Genomic DNA, 18617 nt, shown 5'->3' on the forward strand with positions numbered 1-18617 from the left:
AACCCAGCCCAGCAGCCAAAGCCAAGGTAGGAGCCCACCTCACCCCTGCTTGGGGTGGGAGATCGGCCACGATCCTCCATCCCAGGCCGCAGCGTGTCGGGACAGTGCTGATCCCACATGCCCCACCAGACTGCCCCAGTCTTGGCTCCTCACCTCGCTGTGACAGCCGAAGGTTGTAGCAGCCACTGCCACCAGCCCCTCCTCAGAGCAGAGACTTTAATTAAAAGGTGACTAAAAAAAGAGAGACCCCCGATGCACCAGGTTGTTTTGGTAAAAAAGGTCAAGGTTGGCAACCCCAGTGCCAGCAGAGTCCGTGTCCCCTGGTCCCGGCTGGCTGCACAACGCAAGTGGGGGGCTGCAGGGGTGTCCTCTCTGCTGGAGGTGGAGGTGGGGGGAACAGGCCAGCCCGAGCCCCCCTGCCGAGCGCTGCGGGAGGGACAACTCCCTCCCAGATCAGTCAGGGCCGTTCCGGTCAGCTGGGGGATCCCCGGGGCGGCACCGGCGCGGCCTCACCGCAAGCTGCTGCTGCTGCTGGCCTGGGAGCTGCCCACCCCCGGGTGCTCCGGGCTGTGCCGGTTCTGCGGAGGAAGGACAAGACGCGTATCCCTTGAGACCTCCTGCTCGACAGCAGCACCCCCGGGGACGGCCGCTCACTGGCTCCGGGCGCTGCTGCTGCCTGGGCCAAGCTCGCTGCCCGATGGCCCCTGGGGTGGGCACGGGCTGGGAGTCAGACCCCGGCTCTCCCCACCCACCTTCTTTTTCTTCTTCTCTTTCTTTTTCCTCTTCCGTTCTGGATCCTCCTCTTTTTTCTTCTTTTTCTTCTTGTGGTCGGAGTCCGAGGGGGTTTCTGGAGACACGAGAGCGCCGGATGAGCTGGGCATCCCCCAAGGCAGGACGGAAGATGGGGCGGCTGCGGCAGCGTGGCGCAGCCCCTTACCTGGGGGGACAGGATCCTGGGTGCGGCTCTGCTTGTGCTTGTGCTTGTTCTTCTTCTTGGGCGGCTGTATGTGCATCAGCCGGCACTGCTCGGGCAGCTGGGGAGGGGAGACAGGGCTGGTCAGGCCGGGCCGGGCACCCCCAGCCCCACTGCCTCCAGCCCCAGCCGTCCGCCCCCCAGCTCTCAGCCCCCGGGGCTCACCGGGCCAGCATGGAGGCGGAAGCCCGTCAGCATGGTGCCGGTGAGGGGGGTGAAGGAGCTGCCACAGATGGGGGGCTTCTCGATGAGGGAGCGCAGGCTGCTGTTGTCGTGGGAGCCGGGCAGGTCGATCATGCCGGGCAGGTCGGGGAGGAAGTTGCTGAGCTTCTCCTTCACCTTCTTGCCGCAGAACTTGTTGTAGGCATGCTCCAGGTTGTAGTGCGTGATCAGGTTGGTGCTGCCCGTCAGCTCCGTGGTGCCTGCGCCAGTCGCCCGCCGCGGGGAGGGGATGGGGTGCTGCTGCCGTCCAGCCGGGCCCCCCGCCCCACTCGCCTTCCCCGCCCCCTCCCCGCCGGGGACCCCCCGGCCCCGCTCCGCTCCCCTGCCCAGGCCCCGGGACCACCTGGCCCTGCTCCCCGTCCCGGCGACCGCCCTCCCCGTCTCGATCGCCCTCCCCAGCCCAGCACCGGGACCCCCCGGCCTCGTCGTTCCCTCCCCCCCGCCCAAGGCCCCATTTCCCCACTCGACAGCGAGCCGCTTACTCCCTCCCCCTGCGCGGTCATTGGCCTGCCGCGCCGTCAGTTCGCGCCTCCCCGCCCCCCGCCCTCTCCCCTCATTGGCCCGTCGCGCCGCCAGTTACCGCCGCGCCCCCGCTCCGCCGCGCCGATTGGCCGAGCGCGGCGGCAGCCCCTCCGCCCCGCGGCCCCGCCCCGCACCTGGCAGCTCCCGCAGTAGGTAGAAGGGCCCGGCGGCGGCCTTGCGGGCCGCGTCCTCGCCCGGCGGCGGCGCGGCGGCGGCGGCGGGGGGCGGCGCGGCCCCGGCGCCCGGCGCCTTGGCGGGCCCGAAGCCCAGGGCGGCGGCGGCGGCGGGCGGCGGCTCGGCCCCGCCGAACAGCGCCGAGAAGTTCTCCATCTTCCCGGCGTGCCCCGCGCGGGGCCGGCCCACCGCCCCGCCCTGCCGCGATTGGCCGAGCGCCACCCGCGCCCCGCCCGCTGCCCCGGTTGCTACGGGAGACTCGGCCCCAGCCTTCCGATTGGCCGCTTCTCTTTTCCCCCCTCATTGGTCCGCCGGGGCACGGGAAGTGCTTGACAGCGCCGCTCGCTACTGGTCAGTGAGGGAGAAGTCCTGTCTCCCGCGGGCGAGCGGCCCAGTCGGAGCGGACGGACGGACGGCGGCCGGGAGAGCGGAGGGGAAGATGGCGGTGGTGGCGCCGCTGCTGGCGCTGCTGTACTCGGTGCCGGGGCTGTGCCGCTGGCTGGCGCGGCCCTACTACCCGCTCTCCGCCCTGCTGGCTACCGCCTTCCTGCTCGTCCGCAAGGTCCCGCCGCTCTGCCAAGGGCTGCCCTCCCAGCGGGAGGACGGCAACCCCTGCGACTTCGACTGGGTGAGACGGCCCGGCCTGGGCCCCGCGCCTCCGGGACGGGCCCTCGTCCGGGCCCTCGTCCGGGCCGGCACCCCCGGCCCACCCGCGGGAGCGGGGACGCCCAGTAGCCGCTGGCATCGCTCCGCCGGTGCCGTCCCGCTGCTGAGGGGCTCCCCGGGCACGGCGAGGGGGAGGGGGGGGGGCCGTGCCTGTCGTTGCAGGGGCAGCCGCCGCCCTTGCCGCCTCTCCCTCGGCATGGGGGAGGGAGGGAAAGGAGCTCCGGGAGGAGACGGGGAACCGGCAGGGACTCGGGGCCAGCAGGGCCTGGCACGGCCGCTGTTTTCCCTGTGCTAGGCTGGGCCAGGAGCAGCCTGGCTGCGGGCGGGCGGCGCGGCTGCAGCCGGTGCTGGCTGGGTGCCATGGGTGCCTTCTGCTCAAAACGTCTCTCCTGTCCTCCCAGCGGGAGGTGGAGATCCTCATGTTCCTCAGCGCCATCGTGATGATGAAGAACCGACGCTCCAGTGAGTTGGGGCCTGTGCTGGGGGGTGGGCATGGGGGGCTGTGGGGCTGCTCGGGGGGCCTCCCCCAGGGAGCCGGGTGGGTTGGGATCCGGAGGGCCAGATCTGGCCCTCCTGCCAGATCCCCCCTGGTCTTCTGGGGGGATCTGGCCCCGTCTTCTATCCTTCTCTCCCTCCCCCAGTCACCGTGGAGCAGCACATCGGGAACATCTTCATGTTCAGCAAAGTGGCGAATGCCATCCTGTTCTTCCGCCTTGACATCCGCATGGGCCTGCTCTACCTCACGCTCTGCATAGGTGAGACCTGCCAGGGGGGAACCCATAGCGCCAGGGGTAGCAGCGGTGCCCCCCTGCCCTCAGCACCCACTGTCCCCCCGTTCTCTGCGCCAGCTGGCTGGAAGGGCCAGAGCTCCCTCTTGCTGTGGGGCTGAGGCCTTGGATGCTGGATGAGGCTGCAGCTGTAAGGAGTCTCCGTGGGCTTGGGGGGCAGCAATGGGCGAGGGGGGGGGCTCAGGAAGCGCCTTGGGGGGGAAGCCTGCCTGTCCCGGGGCTCGCTCTGCCTTGGTTCCCCCCTGGGCTGCTCTGGGGAAGGAGGAGCCTCCTCCCAAACCCAGTCTGGACCTTCCAGGTGCTGGGGGGGATGGGGGGGGGCTCAGGGGTGCTGTCGTTGCAGTGTTCCTGATGACCTGCAAGCCCCCCCTCTACATGGGCCCCGAGTATATCAAGTATTTCAGTGACAAGACCATAGATGTGAGTATCCCCTCCCTGGGGGGGTGCCAGGGGGCTCTGCCCGCTGCCCCCCACTGAGCCCCCCGCCCTCACGGCAGGAGGAGCTGGACCGGGACAAGCGGGTGACCTGGATTGTCGAGTTCTTCGCCAACTGGTCCAGCGAGTGCCAGTCCTTCGCGCCCATCTTCGCTGACCTCTCTCTCAAGTGAGCGGCGCCTGGCCGGGGGCCTTGGCGAATTGCGGGGCCAGGGCTCGTGCCCAGCCTCTGCAGTCACCCGCGGCACTCGCGGCCGTCTGTCCCCGTCTTCCCAGGTACAACTGCTCGGGGCTGCACTTTGGGAAGGTGGACGTCGGCCGGTACACGGACGTCAGCACCAGGTCTGGGGTGAGAGGACCCAGGCAGCAGGGCCTGGGCTGGGGCAGAGTCCCTGGGAGCCCCCCAGCCCTCCTCCAGCTGCCTGGGGTCACCCGCGGCCTCTCCCCTTCCCACCACAGGTACAAGGTCAGCACCTCGCCCCTTACCAAGCAGCTGCCCACCCTCATCCTCTTCCAGGGCGGGACAGAGACCATGCGCCGGCCCCAGATCGACAAGAAGGGCCGGGCTGTGTCCTGGACCTTCTCTGAGGTGGGTGAGATGTTCTGCCGCCCTGTGCCCCCCCCCCCCCCCCCCCCGGGGCAGGATGGGGCTCAGCAGCTGGCCTGTGCCCCGGGAAGGGGCGGGAGGGGGGCTGTGGGAGTCCCCAGGGGTGCTGACGCTGCCTCTCGGCCGCAGGAAAATGTGATCCGGGAGTTCAACCTGAACGAGCTCTACCAGAAGGCCAAGAAGCAGTCGAAGCCGCGGGAGGAGGGGCCCGAGGAGCCCCCCGGAGTGCAGGCAGCCGCTGGACACCCTGACGGAGAGACCAAGAAGGAGAAGTAGAAGCTGCCTGGTGCTGTTGCCCATCACCGCCTCACCCTCGGCCTGGTGGCACCGGCCCCGGAGGCCCTGCCCCCCTCCCCGGCCCTGCCGGGGACACTCTGGCTGAGGGGAGCCGGGGAGTCCCTGGGCCGGGCAGTTGGACAGACCACGCCCTCGGTTATCGCCCGTCCTTATCGCTGAGAATAAACGGTCCGGGTCCGTGTCCGTGCCCGCGCTCTGTCCGTGCCCGAGGGCGGGGCCGCCTGGACCGTCGGGGGCAGGGCTTGCCGCTGGGGGCCGAAGGCGCCGCGCTCTGATTGGCTGGCGCCGCCGCGGTGGCTGCACGGCGGGGAGGGGGAGCGGCGGGCGCGCGGGCGGAACCACCGAGCGTGGTGGTGGGGGTGTTACAGCGGCCCGGGCTGGTCCGCCACCGCTGGCCCGGGAAGAGCGAGGGGGTCCCAGGAAGGCGTACGGGGAGGGGGGGGGCGGCCCGGTCCCCCAGCCCACGGGGTCCGGAGCTCCGTTCATCCCCGACACCCTTCCTTCACCTCCCCTTCCCCCCCGGGGTCTCGCCCGAGTGGCGGAGGCCGGCGCGGCGCCCCGCGGTCCCGGCACGTGGTCGGCGCGGCGCAGCAGGTAGGAGGCGGCGCGGCCGCGCCGTTCCCCGGGAGCGGGACCCGGGCCCTCTTCCCGCCCCGTACCGGCCCCGGCCCTTGCCCTCTCCCCGCGGCGGCATCCCCGGGACCCCCACTCCCCACGCCCCATCGCAGGGTGCCAGTGGGGACCCCCCTTTCCCCGCCCCTGGGGGATCCGCGGGGACCCGCCCCTCCTGACCCCCTCTCAAAGCGGGATCCCCGTGGGCACACCACACCCCCCCCCAACCGCGGGATCTCTGGGGTCCCACCCCGAGGCAGGACCCCCGCACCCCACCCCCCTCACCCCGCTCCCCACAGCGCGACCCCGCGGTAGCCTCTCCCCCGCCGTTGCCAGGCCCCCGGTGGCTCTCCCCAGGATGGCTCCCCGCCGGAGGAAGCGCGGGGCCCAGCAACCGGCGGCGGCCGAGGCACCGGAGGAGGCGGGCGCCCCACAGAAGCGGGCCCGCGCCCAGGGCGAGGGCAGCCCGGGGGGGACCGGCCTCCGCGTCGTCATCGAGCACTGGTGAGCCGGCTCGGGTGCCAACGGGGGGTGGGGGGGTGACCCTGGGGTGTCCCCCCCCGGAGGCCCTGACCCCCCCCGTGTCCCCCCAGCAAGAGCTGACGGGTGTTCGGTCGCGAGGCGGCGGCGGTGAGCGCGGCCCTGCGGGGGGCCGTGGCCCACGTCCCCGTGGACATCAACCCCCGGCAGCCGCGCCGGAACAGCTTCGAGGTGTCCCTGGTGAAGGAGGACGGCAGCAGTGAGTGCCGGAGGATGGGGGGGCGGGGGCGGCGGCGGGGGGGCTCCCCAGCACCCCTAACCTGCCCTCCCTTGCCCTCCTCAGCCGTGGAGCTGTGGAGTGGCATCAGGAAGGGGCCGCCCCGCAAGCTGAAGTTCCCCCAGCCAGAGGCCGTGGTGGAAGCCCTGAAGAACAGCTTGGCGTAGAGGTGGCGGGCAGGTGAGCAGGGATGGGGACAGTGATGGGCATGGGACAGGGACCGCATGCTGACTGCCCTCTCCCCACAGCAAGCCGGGACCGGCACCCACGGCGTGAGCGTCCATGAAGAGGCGAGATGAAGTGGGGGGCACCCGCCAGCCCCAGTCCCGTCTCCGATGCTGCAGCTCCGCCGCGAGCAGCCACCACCGGCTCCCCCTGCATCCCACCTTGTCCCCCTGCTATTCTCCAATAAAGCTCTGCAGCCCCACAGCGCAGCTCTGCCAGATCCAACACTTTATTTCAATACAGCATAGCCTCTTTGCCTGGGGTGAGGGCAGCCCTGCCTGCATTGCCCTGAGTGCAGGCAGCGGTGGGAGGGGCAGAGCCGGCCCCCCTAGGTGAGGATGTCCACCTCCTCATCTGACTCGGATGAGGGGCAGGGCCAGACGCAGACGGTGCCAGGTGGCAGGCATGGCTCCACCGTCCCCACATCCACCTCCTCCTCCTCGGGGTCACCTGGGGGGTCCCCCAGCGGCACCGCCTGCCTGCAGCCCTGCTGGGGTGCGGGGGGCACCCAGCCCTGCTTCCTCCAGGCCGCCTCGGGGGGCCGCCGGGGGGAGGAGCGCCTGCCTGCTCGCCCCAGTGCACCTGCACCCAGGGGGGCCTGTGGTTCCATTGCCCCCACGTCACCTGCTGCCAGAGCACTAGGCACGGTAGGGGGCTGCTTCTCCTGTACCACCTCCCAGCACCCCCCGCTCTCCACCTTCCGCAGCTTCACCCGACCCACGGGGCCAGGGCTGGGGCATGGGGTCCCCAGAGAGCATGGCTGCCCCCATGGGGAGACATCACTGCTCCCAGGGGGGACACCGGCACCGCTGGGCTCAGCCCTGCCACCCGCTGCCAGGGGGGAGCCGCGCTGGGGGGGGGCGCAGGCAGGAGCGGTCGAGCTGCCGCTGGGGTCCTGGCCTCACCAGGCGTCCCCCCTGGAGCTGCAGCGACTCAAGCTCCGTGACGCGGAGGCAGCGGGCAGCTGCCAGCACCTCCTGCACCTCCTCCCATGTGGCCTCCAGCTCGGCGGTGTAGAGGAAGCGCACCAGCTTGCGCAGCACCCCAATCTTCAGCCCCGCCAGCTCCAGCACCACCCTGTGACCCCGGGGGGGGCAGCTCCCGGCCCAGCCGCTCCATGAAGAAGGGGCTGCAGACAGAGAGGACGCAGCAGTGGGCCACCACCGCCTCGCCTGCAAAGCAACAGCAGCCATCACCACCCTGCAGCCCCCCCTGCTCTCCCTGATCCTCCCTGGGGGTTGCAGGCACCCTGCCTGCAGGTCCCCTGAGGGCGCCGGCATCTCTGTGGGCCACCCTGCCCGCTCACCTTCAGCCTGCAGGACCGCATCACAGAAGACATCCGCTCGCTGCTGCTGCTGGTGGAGGTGCTGGAAGGCCGTGCGGAGCAGGCGGGTGCTGCGGTAGAGCAGCCTCGGGGTGGCCGACGGAGAGCTCATGGGCACCCTGCGGAGACAGCGCAGCGCTGGGGACTCGGGGGTCAGCACCTGCCTCCCCCCCTTCGGACTGGTCTGAACAGTTTGAGACGGGGACGTAGCGGGGCCTGCGCAGGAGCACGGGCACAGCCATGCAATCGTCCGCGCAGTGGCACGGCCGTCGAAGAGGCCCCGTGCACCTGCGCACTGGCCCACGCAGCCATGCAACACCTCTGCAAAGCCCCGCACGCCCGTGGGGCAGCCGGCGGGTCCATCCAGCCTCGGCGCAACGCCCCACGCGCCCCCGCCAAGCCCCGGGGCTCCAATCGGCCACCAGAGGGCGCGAGCCACGGCGATTCTGGGGGGGAAAACGGGCGGGTTTGGAGCCCGCCGCCTGCCCCTCGGCCTGCCTCCGGTCTGAGGCGCGGCCGCAGGGCACCGGCCCTCGGCCCTCGGCCCCCGCCCCGGGCGGGCAGGGCCGGGCCCGCCGCGTACCTGCCGGGAAGGGGTGGAGGCTGCCGCCGAGGTCCCGGGGGCCGACGCCGAGGAGAGGACGAGGACCGGCACCGGGCGGCCGCGCCGCCTCCCCACAGCACGCGCGCGCCTCGCGGCCGCAGCCTCGCGTGGCCCGGCGGCTGGCCCCGCCCAGCAGCGGCCCCGCCATTGGCCCACTCCCAGCCAATCGCACCCGGCCAGCCAATGGCGGCGCGGCAGGGGCTGTGGCGGGAAGGGCGCGAGGGCGGGGCTGCCGGCGGAGGCGCCGGGGGCCGGGGCTGCCGCCATGGCGGGGACGGCCCGAGCCCTCCCGGCGGCACCGCAGCGGGGAAGAGGCCCCGCTGCCGTGGCCGGAGGGAGCGGGGGGGCCTGCGTGTGTCCTTGCGGCAGGAGGCTGCGGGTGGCAGAGGGGCCCGGGCGCCGTGGGGGTGCGGGCTGGGCGCCGGGGCAGCGGCCCCTCGCAGAGCTCCGGCGCCAGGGCCTTCCTGGTGCCCCCCTGGTCGTTTCCCTCAGCCCTCCTCCAGCCGTGCTGCCTCTGCGCTGGCCAGAAAGCTGGAGGCAAAAGCTCACAGGCTACTGCAAAAATGGCGTTCCACCTGGGGTTTTGCCAACTGCAGCCCCTCGGCTCTGGAGCGCACGGGGTGGCAGGCTGCGGGAGGGAAGCCCTGCTGCCGGCTGGCCTGTAGCCTCCTCTCCACCGCCCCGCGGGGCAGGGGTGCAAGGAGGTGAGCAGGGGGATGTGCCGCCCTGGCCTGGCCTGCGCCCTCACTTCTGCCGGGGTGCAGACAGGACAGCCAAGCCACGGTTTGAGGAAAGAGCTCTGTGCCGCTCGCGGTCGGCCTCGCTATGGCGCTGAAGCACGTGAGGTGAATGACTGGGGAGTGTGCTGTCTGCAGAGCAGCTCTTCCTGACAGGGCAGCACTGGGGTTCATTAGTTCAGAGCCCTGCGCCGGGCCTTGTTTTGGATTTTCAAAATCTATTGTGGTCTTGCATGTGAGAAAGGGTGTTTTCACGGCTCGCTGATGCCTCTCGGGAGGAGCAGGGCACGCACACAGACAGCGGGGCTTCTGAAGGGGAAGATTGATGGGGGGGGGTTTTGGAAGCCGCCCTTCATGCAAACGATGCTGCCTACTTAGTCTGAAAGTATTTTGTCATTTTATAAAGCATCCATTGTAAAAACATCTGCGTCAGTCACTCCACACACATGAACAACAATTATAATAATCCCAGCCCGATTGCCCGGAGATATTAGCTGTTCTTACAAACAACCAAAGTGGGCGGAAATTTCAAGAGCTGCAGAAGAATAGGAGTCTAAATGACACCGTAGATTTTAAACCTACAAACTTTTCAAGTGCGGTATCATCCCCCGATATTTTCTGTGGCTTCGCAGATGGATTTTCATCTGGTTTGACATGTGAGAGTGGCTTTTTTCCTCTGTTTTTGCTGCATGCAAAATGGACACAAACCAAGAAAGAAAGTCCCTGATGATGGGTCTGGGCCAGCGGCTGCTGAGGTTAGTGGCAGTCTTTCCACTGACCTCGGGTGGCTTGGACCCCGGCCGTAAATACCAAGGGATACAGCAAAACAAGTAATTTCATATCAAAGTGCTATCATATGCTCATAAAAATAGAAGAAAAATAGAGATGTTTCCTCCCCCCATCCCTTGAAATCTTTCAGAATTACAAGGACTGGAGCTGTCACTTGGAAAGCTTCGATTCACCAGGAGCGGATGGATCCAGATGCCGATCGAGGGGCCTGACTGCCGATTTCAGAGCCTGACTCCTGCTGCCTCATGTTTTTAAATCCGTCCCCAGCCTGGTAATCCACCTCCGGGTCCACGTCGGCCCCCGTGTCCTTGGTCCCATCCCTGGAAAACGCCCCATGGGAAGCACCTTCAGGGAAGACCTCCGCAACCCTACAGAAGAGACGCGATCAGCCCTAGGACATGGCGAGCCGTCTGGACTTCCCCACCGCTGTATAATATTTTGTGTCATGCCCCAACCACGCAGAGACAGCAGAGTAGGGAGAGGGAGAGTTTATTGAGTGGGGATCAGAAGTGAAGCTGAGAGCTCAGCCAAGGCTGAGGTGCAAGCGGATGCTCTGACGGGGAGCCTGCAAGTAGGGGGGGCATCAGCAGTGGAAATATTGCTTTCCTGCCAGGTGGGCTAACCAGGGCAGAGACATCAAGGGAAAGACACAGAGCCAGGGTGAAGAGAAATTAACAAAATCCCAAGGTGCTGGTATCAGAGGACTTCCCCTCGCCATCAGCAGGTCAGGCAACGTCCTGACTACTGGAGAAGCCCAAATCTTCGGTGTTGGCTCAGGGACAGGACTTGCTCCCCTCATCCAAGCTCACCTGGTGCCTGTACAGCCCTGGTGCAAAGGGAGACGGAAGGGCTGCCCTCGCTTTGCCTGCTTCACCAAGAGCGCCAGTCGTCAGGAAGGGAGAAATGCCCACCACCTCCTCTCCTCCCTTTCATGGGACTTGAGAAATCCCCTCCCAGGCTAGGAGCAGAGACTGAGGTGTTCACCTGGCCACCTTGCTCCAGCTGTGGAGGAATGAGCAGCATTTGCTTGTCCACCCCAGGGAGGATGCCGAGGCATGGCTGGGCTCTTCCCTCCCCTTTGTGCCACTCTGTGTCCCTCTTCCCACTCCTGAGGCCGTCCCAGAGGCAGGGGTGATAAAAGGGTCAGCGACCCGTATCCGTCCCTGTCCTGGGACACACTTGAGGCTCCCAGCGGCTCCTCTGTCCGCAGGAGGAGCAGAGCATGGGTCGCTGTGGCCACCTCCTTGGATGGGGATGAACTTGCACCCTGCACCCCTGGCAGCAAGCACAGGGGGTTAGGAGGCCCCGTAGGCTCTTGAGCTGGCAGATGACAGGAGAGACAAAGCCCCCCAGCTCCAGAGCATTAGTTACGCTCACACTGTGCAAAACAGCTCCCACGTGTCCTCCCGTGAAAGGGTAGAGTCCACCCTTGCTGCATGAGCCTCCCCGGCCTATGGAAAGTGTTTCTGAGGTGGAACATGGCGCAGATATTTCTCTGCCTCATGGGTCCACCACGGACAATGGGATCCCGATGTCCTGCAGAGGCGGCCCTACTGCCTGGACCAGAGCCATCCCGTGGGCAGCCTGGTGTGTCCCGTGACTGTGAGCGGGACCGGAGGCTCAGCGGCGGCTGCGGGAAAGGGTGGCAGTCACGTTCCCTGTGACCAGGGCAGAGCACACGGCAGGCTTGGGCTGGTGGAAAAGTCTGCAGGCCTGCCGGCAGGACAGGCCACCTCTGAGCCAGGCTCAGCCCTCCTGGAGGGTACTCTGTCCTGGCAGAGCCACTTCTGGGCTGCGACACGCGACCCCAGGCCCAGCACAGGCAACGGGCCCTCTGCTTTTACACGGTTTTAGTGTTTCACAGAGGTGACAGCACTAATCCCTGTCACGCAAAGCCCACTCCTCCGCTGCACCCCCAGCGGCTGCGGTGCTGCCTCTCCCTCCTCGCCAATAGCCTTGTCTGCCCTTATAATTTACTGATATATGATCTGGCAATACCAGCAAACACTCCCATTGCAGATACACAAGATGCCTTTTACGAGTGTAACTTTTACTAGTACCCAAAGCCAAATAACCTACACTGGAAAAAGCACCAACACCCTTTTGTCCCATTGACCCCTCTCTTTAAACACCGATGTCCGTATTTGCTGCCCCAATTTGCTGGCTAAAAATATGCGACTGTAGCTCTCGCCGCCACGCCAGCAAAACATGTAAGACCGTGCATCTTTCTCTCCACCTTCAGGTGTTCAGAAGCTGGTTCCCTGAGGCACAGCCCTTGCTTTGCTGAGGATGGGACTCAGGCGCCTGTCCTTGGCGGGTGGCTGGGTGCAGCCCTGGGTGACTCAGTGGATCCGGAATGTCAAGCAGGGTTTATCTCTGGTGGGATTCACCAGGGAGGGGAAGGGAAGGTGGCTCAGTCTGGCAGTAGCCTAAACATGTGCTGGTTATCCAGGCTCCCTCTACAGCTGAGAGGAAGAGAGGCCTCTCCACAGGACAAGTCATGTCTTCCCAGTGTCTCTCAAGCCCTCAAATCAGCAGATTCTGAGGTGGTTTCTTCAAGAGAAAGGAAATTCTCATCTTGGGTCTCACTTACAGCCACGATTGTTTTCCAGCAATGTCCCCTTTTGCTTTTGTTGCTACACTGCAGTGTGGGAGCTGCCTCTGTTTCCCCGCTCTTGGGAGGTACCTCATACTTTGCTGCAGCTGCCACCGAAGGGGAAGATGAAGGCAAGGGTCCATGGCTGGGAAAAGAGCTGGAGGTGGAGAGAGGAAGAAGAAGACACTGTAAGTAGCGACAGGTCATTGCGGGGCTGGGAGGGAAGGAGATTTCTATGCACGCTTCAGTTTGCACATTTGAGCAAAAGATGCAACAGGAATTGACAGTCCAAGGGCGCGATGGGATGCAGCCAGGTCAGACGTCAAAGGTTAATAGCGGGCCGGTTTGCAGGCACAGGAGAGCCCGGGCACAGCGGGAAGCAGGTGGGAGGCAGGTACCACACTTTCCTCTGACTCAGTGCCACGCCAAACAGGTATTGCTGCCAGACCCTGCTCCATGAAGGTGTCAGGGTGGACTGTGGACTTGCTTTATTGCCTGGCATCTTCAAATTAGGGCTGAAAAGCTCCGGCAGCCCCAGCTTCCCTCCTCCCCTTTAACACTGGCGTCCGACACATGAGTTGTTTCACCCCCCTGGGGCCACACTTCCCCTCGTGCACGGGGAAGGCAACAACCTGTTGGGATTCCCATAGGAGAGGGGCTGCGGAAGTGCCTTGTTATCCTGATTTAGAACAATGCAGGCCATCTCTCCGAACCGCCTGCGCTGGACCCGGAGACAGCAGCCTCCCCTTCCTCCTGCCCTCCACCGCCAAGAAGCACTGCTCTGTCTTGTAAACAAGTTGTCTTGCTCTGTTCCGGTGGTAGCTGCATTTTCTGCGTGTCTCATCTGGATAAGGCATCAGCAGCGCTGTAGGATGAAAGGGGATGTGCAAGATGTTATTACACATAATTACTGTAAAAGAGGGCAAATTTTCCCATCCTAGTAACCCATCTCTTCTTCCCAGGAAGCAATGGGATGGAATTCTCTGCCACAGTAGTTATATTCAAACAAGAGCATGATCTGCTGCTGAAGCCAGAGGATCAGAGTTCAGCCTGCCTTCAAAAGTAAGCACGCATTACTGGGTGTCCTGGCAGCTGCCGGGGCATGGCTGAACCAGGAGTTCAAGTTGACAACATGGGCTGATAGACCCTGTCCAGCTCCATCCTGCAGCCCTCGGGACAAGAGGCACTCACCCAGCTTCAAAGAGATCTGACTCCAGCTCCAACTCAGAGCCAGCAGAGGCGTGTTCACAGCAGCGTGTTTAATCTTTGAAGAAACTAAAGACTTTAAAGGCTGTTAAACTTCTGGGCTGATTGATACAGCAACAATGTGGCCGTGTACCAGGCACAGCAGAAGGTTGCCCGGGGCTTTTCTGCATCGGCAGCCGCTTACCTGTTGTCTATGTCAGGGGCAACTGTCTGCCGTGCGCTCTCCCCCACCACGCGTTGTGGGGTGCTGCCTGCATCTCCCACGCTTTCACGCACAGGTGAAGCCTTAGCACAACTTGTGCACCCTGCTCTTGGCCACCCACCTTCCTCAGGGTGGGGCAGGGGCACCAGATAACTCAGGCGGTGATTGGGGAGGGTAAGGAGGGGCACCGGAGGCCACACTTGGGAGCCACTTGCGGACTGACATAATTTGCGAGCTGATGTGGAACAGCTCCGTCCGGTGATTCCCCCATAGCAGCGCCCAAGGTTTCGTGCTGGTTTCAGCCCTGCTTTGCCAGGGGCAGAAGGTTTGTGCGAGCATGCCTGGCCCATGCATGTGTGTCCCCGGCAGCCTGTTGTCCAAACAACCCGGGCAGGGCCCCTTAAGGACGTGTCGTGGCAACAGGTGCTGGGACGGAGGAACAAGGTGTTCCTGACGCTTTTTCCCTGAGGGATAGCTGTCCCTCTGGAGGCATCAGAAATCCCTGGGACAGGCAGGCAAGGACTCTTCTTCCCAGAATGAATTGCAAGAGCACCTCTTCTCTCTCCTTGTTGCCAGGACTCAGGGGATGCACCCACCTTCCTCCTTGTGTGGGTGAAGGTGAGGGGGAGGGCAGCCGAGGATTATTTGTGATCTGGGAGCAGTTCTCACTCAAGGCACAGGGCCGAGAGGGGCCCCGACTTGCTCATTTGGGGTGACAACGAGGATAAAGGGACACGGGGAGAAGGTCTCAGTTCCCTGCTGTGGGATGGAGAAACATCCCTCCTGCCCAGGAGGGCCGGAGGCCAGCTCTCCCTGCTCTTCACAGCCAGCAGGTTGGATGATCTGTTTTACAAATCGAACATCAGGGCGGGTTTGGGGGTCCCATGCCCTGATAATTGCTCTTCACATGCACTGAATCCCATTTCTCCTCATTACACCTTTTTGTGCCACCCTTAGCAAACCCCACCCCAGCCGGGGGGTTGCCTTTTTCAAGCACTTGCAGGCTGCTGTTGCATCTCCCCCACCTCCTCCTCGCCTCACCGAGCAATGCCTGTTTACGCGAGGAATCACCTGTCCCCACCCAAAACCTTCCTCAACTCTTCTCCTCTTGTCATTATCTTACTGATAGTTTGGCAATCAGGAGCAGGCAGGGTTTTCCCCGGCACCGGAATCCCGCCAGCCCAGGGCCAGAGTCAAGGCAGAAAACTGTCACCATAGAGAGACCTGGATCCGGACTTCTCCTGGGTGAGCGGCACAGAACGTGGGACGGGGCAGGCTCTGCATGGCTCTGGATCACTTTCTCGCCCCCCTAGGGAAGGGGAGATCCCCCACCACCAAGGCACAGGTGCAGGAGCACTCGCAGAAGCCTCCCACCTGAGCTCAGCTCCGGTCCCGTAGCTGTGGAGTGGCAGCAGCAGGCCCTGGAACGTGATGCTGCTCCCTCGCAGTGCTACTCATTCTGGCATTACATTTCTCCAGCTGCATTAGTCTCAATTATTAAACCTCATGTTTAAATTTCCTGTCCTGGGTCTATGTACCCCTCCAGGTCCCCTTCTACTATTTGTCCACACCAGCGGGGACGGCAGCACAGTTTAATTTGGTGCCGTGGAAGTCAGGCAGAGCAGGATTACCTTGGCTGGCTTGCACTGGCATTTCTTTCCCTGTCTGCTGCGAAAGGCACCATTAACACAGTGCCGCGCCGAGCCCCCACGCCTTCCCTACCTTTCCTGGTTTCGGCTAGGATAGAGTAAATTTTCTTTCTAGTAGCTGGTATAGTGTTATGTTTTGGGTTTCGTGTGAGAAGAATGTTGATAACACACGGATGTTTCCAACTGTTGCCAAGTAATGTTTATACCAAGTCAAGGATTTTTCAGCTCCTCATGCCCAGCCAGCAGGAAGGCTGGAGGGGCACAAGAAGTTGGGAGGGGACACAGCCAGGGCAGCTGACCCCAACTGGCCCAAGGGATATTCCATACCCTGTGACGTCATGCCCAGTATATAAACTGGGGGGAGTTGGCCTGCAGGGGGGATTGCTGCTCGGGAACTAACTGGGCATCGGTCAGCGAGTGGTGAGCAATTGCATTGTGCAGCACTTGGTTTGTATATTCCAATCCTTTTATTATTATTGTCATTTTATTACTATTATTATAACTATTATTATTTTTTTTCATTTCCATCCATTAAACTGTCTTTATCTCATCCCACAAGTTTTACTTTTTTTTCCCCAATTCTCTCCCCCATCCCACTGGGTGGGGGGGAAGTGAGTGAGTGGCTGCATGGTGCTTAGTTGCTGGCTGGGGTTAAACCACGACACCCACCGCACACCTCCCCCTGGCTTATCTTATCTGCGCTTTCAGGAGGCTCGCGCCAGCCCTCCCCTGTGTTCGCAGTCCTTCAGCTGTCCATGCAGCCTTGACTACATGAGGGGTCTCCCAAAATCAGCCACATTCTCCTCAACAGGGCCTTCAGGTACCCCCCAGCTAGGCTGACTGGCAGTGTGATTGTCCCCAGCCACCGGCTGTGTCCCTCCACCTGCAGTCTCAGGTGAAGGCACCCATGGGACGTGGTGGGGGCACCGGGACAGAATCCACCAGGGATGAGCTCTGGGCTTCAAGGGCCAGCTGCAGGGTTCCTGGTGCTCCCCCAGGACAGGTGTTGGGGGGCTCCAACCAGCACTGGCTCCCTAGAGCCAGAGGGGCGAGGTGACCCCCCGGGTGGGTCCTGCCCCAGAGTCCTGATTCTGGGTAAATTTCACCCTGGAGGGGGTCACACATCTCCCCCCACTCCAGGGGGACAGGCCGGGGGGGGGGGGCTGTGCTGTCCCCAGAGAGCCCCTCACCCCACCACCCCCAGCGGCAGACCCCGCTCTCTGGGGAGCAGCTCATCCTCCTCCTGGGACAGGATCCCCCCATGGCAGATCCTCTCCCCCGAGGTGGATCCCACCTGAGGGTAGACCCCTGCTTGGGGAACATGCACCCCCTGGGGCAGCCCCCACGGGGACAGACCCCGCCAGTGACAGACCCCACAGGGGACAGAACCCACAGGGGACAGATCCCACCAGGACAGACCCCACGGGTAACAGACCCCACTGGGACACACCCCACAGGAGAGACCCCACAGGGGACAGATCCCACTGGGACAGATCCCACTGGGGCACAGCCCACAGGGGACAGAGCCCACTGGGACAGACTCCACAGGACAGACCTGACGGGGACAGCCCCCACAGGGGACAGAGCCCACTGGGATAGACACCACGGGGACAGCCCCCATGGGGGACAGATCCCACAGGACAGACCCCATGGGGACAGACCCCACCAGTGACAGATCCCACTGGGACAGACCCCACACGGGACAGACCCCACGGGGGACACATCCCATCGGGACAGATTCCACTGGGACAGAGCCCACAGGAGATAGACCCTACTGGGACAGATCCCACGGGATAGACCCCACAGGGGACAGATCCCACTGGGACAGATCCCACCGGACAGACCCCATGAGGGAGAGACCCCACAGGACAGATGCCACGGGGACAGACCCCACGGGACACATCCCACCAGTGACAGACCCCATAGGGCACAGACCCCACGGGACACAGACCCCACCAGCACGGCCCCTCTCCGCAGCTCCCCCTCCCGCCCCCGCCCTCAGCGCCGGGCGCCATTGGCGGGCCGGGCGCCGCTGAGCTCTGGCCGCCATTGGCGCCGGTCGCGCTGACGCCAGGGGGCGGAGCCCCCGCCCCGCCCCGCCCCCGCCCCGCCGGAGCAACTTCCATTTTAGGTGCGGGAGCGGCGCGGGGCGCACGGCGCGGCCAGGCCCGGCCCGACCCTGCCGGACCGCTCAGTTCGCACCGGCAGCGCTCAGCCCGGCGGGGGCCCGGGCCGCCGCCCGCAGCTGACGCCCCTTACCGGGAGCCTCTCCTCGCCTCGCCGCCGCTGCGGCGGCTCCCCGCGGAGCGGGCCGGGCGGCCGTGCCGCCGCCGCGGGGCGGGACCGCCGCCTCGCCGCCTCTCCCCCCCCTCCCCCCCCCTGTCCGCCGAGGATCCCGGCCACGGTGAGTCCCGCTCTCGGCGTCCCCGCCGCCGCCTGCCCGGGGGAGGGGGGGAGGGGAGCCGGTGCGGTCCGGCGCCTGCCGGGCGCCGCACGCCCCCGCGGCGGGGCGGGGGGGGGCCGGCCGGGGCCCGGCTGTGCTGTCCCGCCGGGTCCGGTTGGTGCCGGGCCCCCGCCGGCCCATCGCTGCCCGGGAGCCGGGTGCCAGGCGGGGCCGCGCCCCGCGGGGACCGGCCGGGGTGGCGGGGCCCGGCCCTCCGGGAGCCCGCGGGGAGCTACACAAAGGCGGCTGGGCCGGACGGACGCTCCGCTCCCCGCCCGGTGCCTGCCTGCCGCCTCCGCCGCTCTCCCCGGCCGGAACAAAGGCAGCCCGTGTGCCAGCTTCCCGCGGCCGGCACCGGCAGGGCCCCCCCTCGCTCCCTTTGTGCGGGGGGGGGGGGGGCGGCGCTCGGCCCCCCCGCGAGGTCTCTGCCGGGCCGCGGCCCGGGTCTGCGGCTCTGCCTCCCGGCGGCAGCCGTGGTGCGGCCCCGTCCCGACCGCCCGCTCTCGGCCCTGCCCGGCTGAGGACGGGCTTTTACCCCCCCCGGTGCCTAATTTGCCTGCGCCTTTGTTCTGGCGGGGAAGGGCCGGTGTGCCCGGGGCCGGTCAAGTGTGCGGGTGGAGCAGGCAGCTCCCCTCTCCTCCCGCGGCAGGTCCCTGTCACGGAACAAGCTCTGAGCTCAAAAACAACCCGACAGACCCGTCCGCCGGAGTCGCAGCTAACAAGTGACACGGGAACGCTCCCGGGGGAGGCACGACCCTGCCGCGTCAGGCCGCGGGCTCCGGGCTCATC

General features: G+C 65.5%; 5 protein-coding genes across 10 annotated transcripts in view; 3 read left to right on the forward strand and 2 right to left on the reverse strand.

Moving 5' to 3' along the window:
- Positions 1–202: 202 nt before the first annotated feature.
- Positions 203–2084, reverse strand: MED19 (mediator complex subunit 19). The gene is made up of 5 exons (XM_030039407.2): positions 1852–2084; positions 1139–1395; positions 938–1034; positions 753–847; positions 203–578 (listed from the first exon to the last, which is right to left on the reverse strand). The coding sequence occupies exons 1-5, from the start codon at positions 2045–2047 to the stop codon at positions 510–512; spliced, it is 714 nt and encodes a 237-aa protein (XP_029895267.1). The 5' UTR covers positions 2048–2084; the 3' UTR covers positions 203–509.
- A 90-nt stretch (positions 2085–2174) lies between these two features.
- Positions 2175–4865, forward strand: TMX2 (thioredoxin related transmembrane protein 2). Of its 3 annotated transcripts, XM_030039405.2 has the most exons (8): positions 2195–2519; positions 2959–3019; positions 3199–3312; positions 3689–3765; positions 3843–3949; positions 4057–4122; positions 4240–4369; positions 4517–4865. In XM_030039405.2, exons 1-8 carry the CDS (start codon positions 2331–2333, stop codon positions 4661–4663), a joined length of 891 nt encoding a protein of 296 aa, XP_029895265.1. In that variant the 5' UTR covers positions 2195–2330; the 3' UTR covers positions 4664–4865. The 3 variants fall into 3 exon arrangements, with proteins under 3 accessions (XP_029895266.1, XP_029895264.1, XP_029895265.1); XM_030039406.1 differs by lacking the exon at positions 4517–4865 and having other exon boundaries at positions 2175–2519; positions 4057–4111; positions 4240–4370; XM_030039404.2 differs by having other exon boundaries at positions 2188–2519; positions 4057–4369.
- A 178-nt stretch (positions 4866–5043) lies between these two features.
- Positions 5044–6487, forward strand: SELENOH (selenoprotein H). 3 transcript variants are annotated; one of them, XM_030039414.2, is made up of 5 exons: positions 5044–5278; positions 5633–5800; positions 5890–6035; positions 6120–6233; positions 6302–6487. In XM_030039414.2, the coding sequence occupies exons 2-4, from the start codon at positions 5655–5657 to the stop codon at positions 6218–6220; spliced, it is 393 nt and encodes a 130-aa protein (XP_029895274.1). In that variant the 5' UTR covers positions 5044–5278; positions 5633–5654; the 3' UTR covers positions 6221–6233; positions 6302–6487. The 3 variants fall into 3 exon arrangements, with proteins under 3 accessions (XP_029895274.1, XP_029895271.1, XP_029895273.1); XM_030039411.2 differs by having other exon boundaries at positions 5198–5280; positions 5636–5800; XM_030039413.1 differs by lacking the exon at positions 5044–5278 and having other exon boundaries at positions 5519–5800; positions 6120–6228; positions 6304–6487.
- A 4-nt stretch (positions 6488–6491) lies between these two features.
- On the reverse strand, positions 6492–8275 carry BTBD18 (BTB domain containing 18). Its single transcript, XM_030039410.1, is given in 4 exon segments — positions 6492–7372; positions 7374–7450; positions 7585–7721; positions 8186–8275. Coding segments are annotated over 3 exon segments (486 nt in total). The 5' UTR covers positions 7715–7721; positions 8186–8275; the 3' UTR covers positions 6492–7093.
- A 9249-nt stretch (positions 8276–17524) lies between these two features.
- CTNND1 (catenin delta 1) overlaps positions 17525–18617 on the forward strand; it is a 32695-nt gene continuing 31602 nt past the window's right edge. Inside the window, exon 1 of one of the 2 annotated variants that reach the window (XM_030039398.2) lies at positions 17525–17789. The gene's annotated coding sequence lies outside the window, so the exon portion shown is untranslated. The remainder of the gene's footprint in view (positions 17790–18617) is intronic. The other variant, XM_030039387.2, reaches the window with a different exon arrangement.

The sequence above is a fragment of the Aquila chrysaetos genome, chromosome 16, assembly GCF_900496995.4.
Source record: "Aquila chrysaetos chrysaetos chromosome 16, bAquChr1.4, whole genome shotgun sequence".
NCBI classification, from domain to species: domain Eukaryota; kingdom Metazoa; phylum Chordata; class Aves; order Accipitriformes; family Accipitridae; genus Aquila; species Aquila chrysaetos.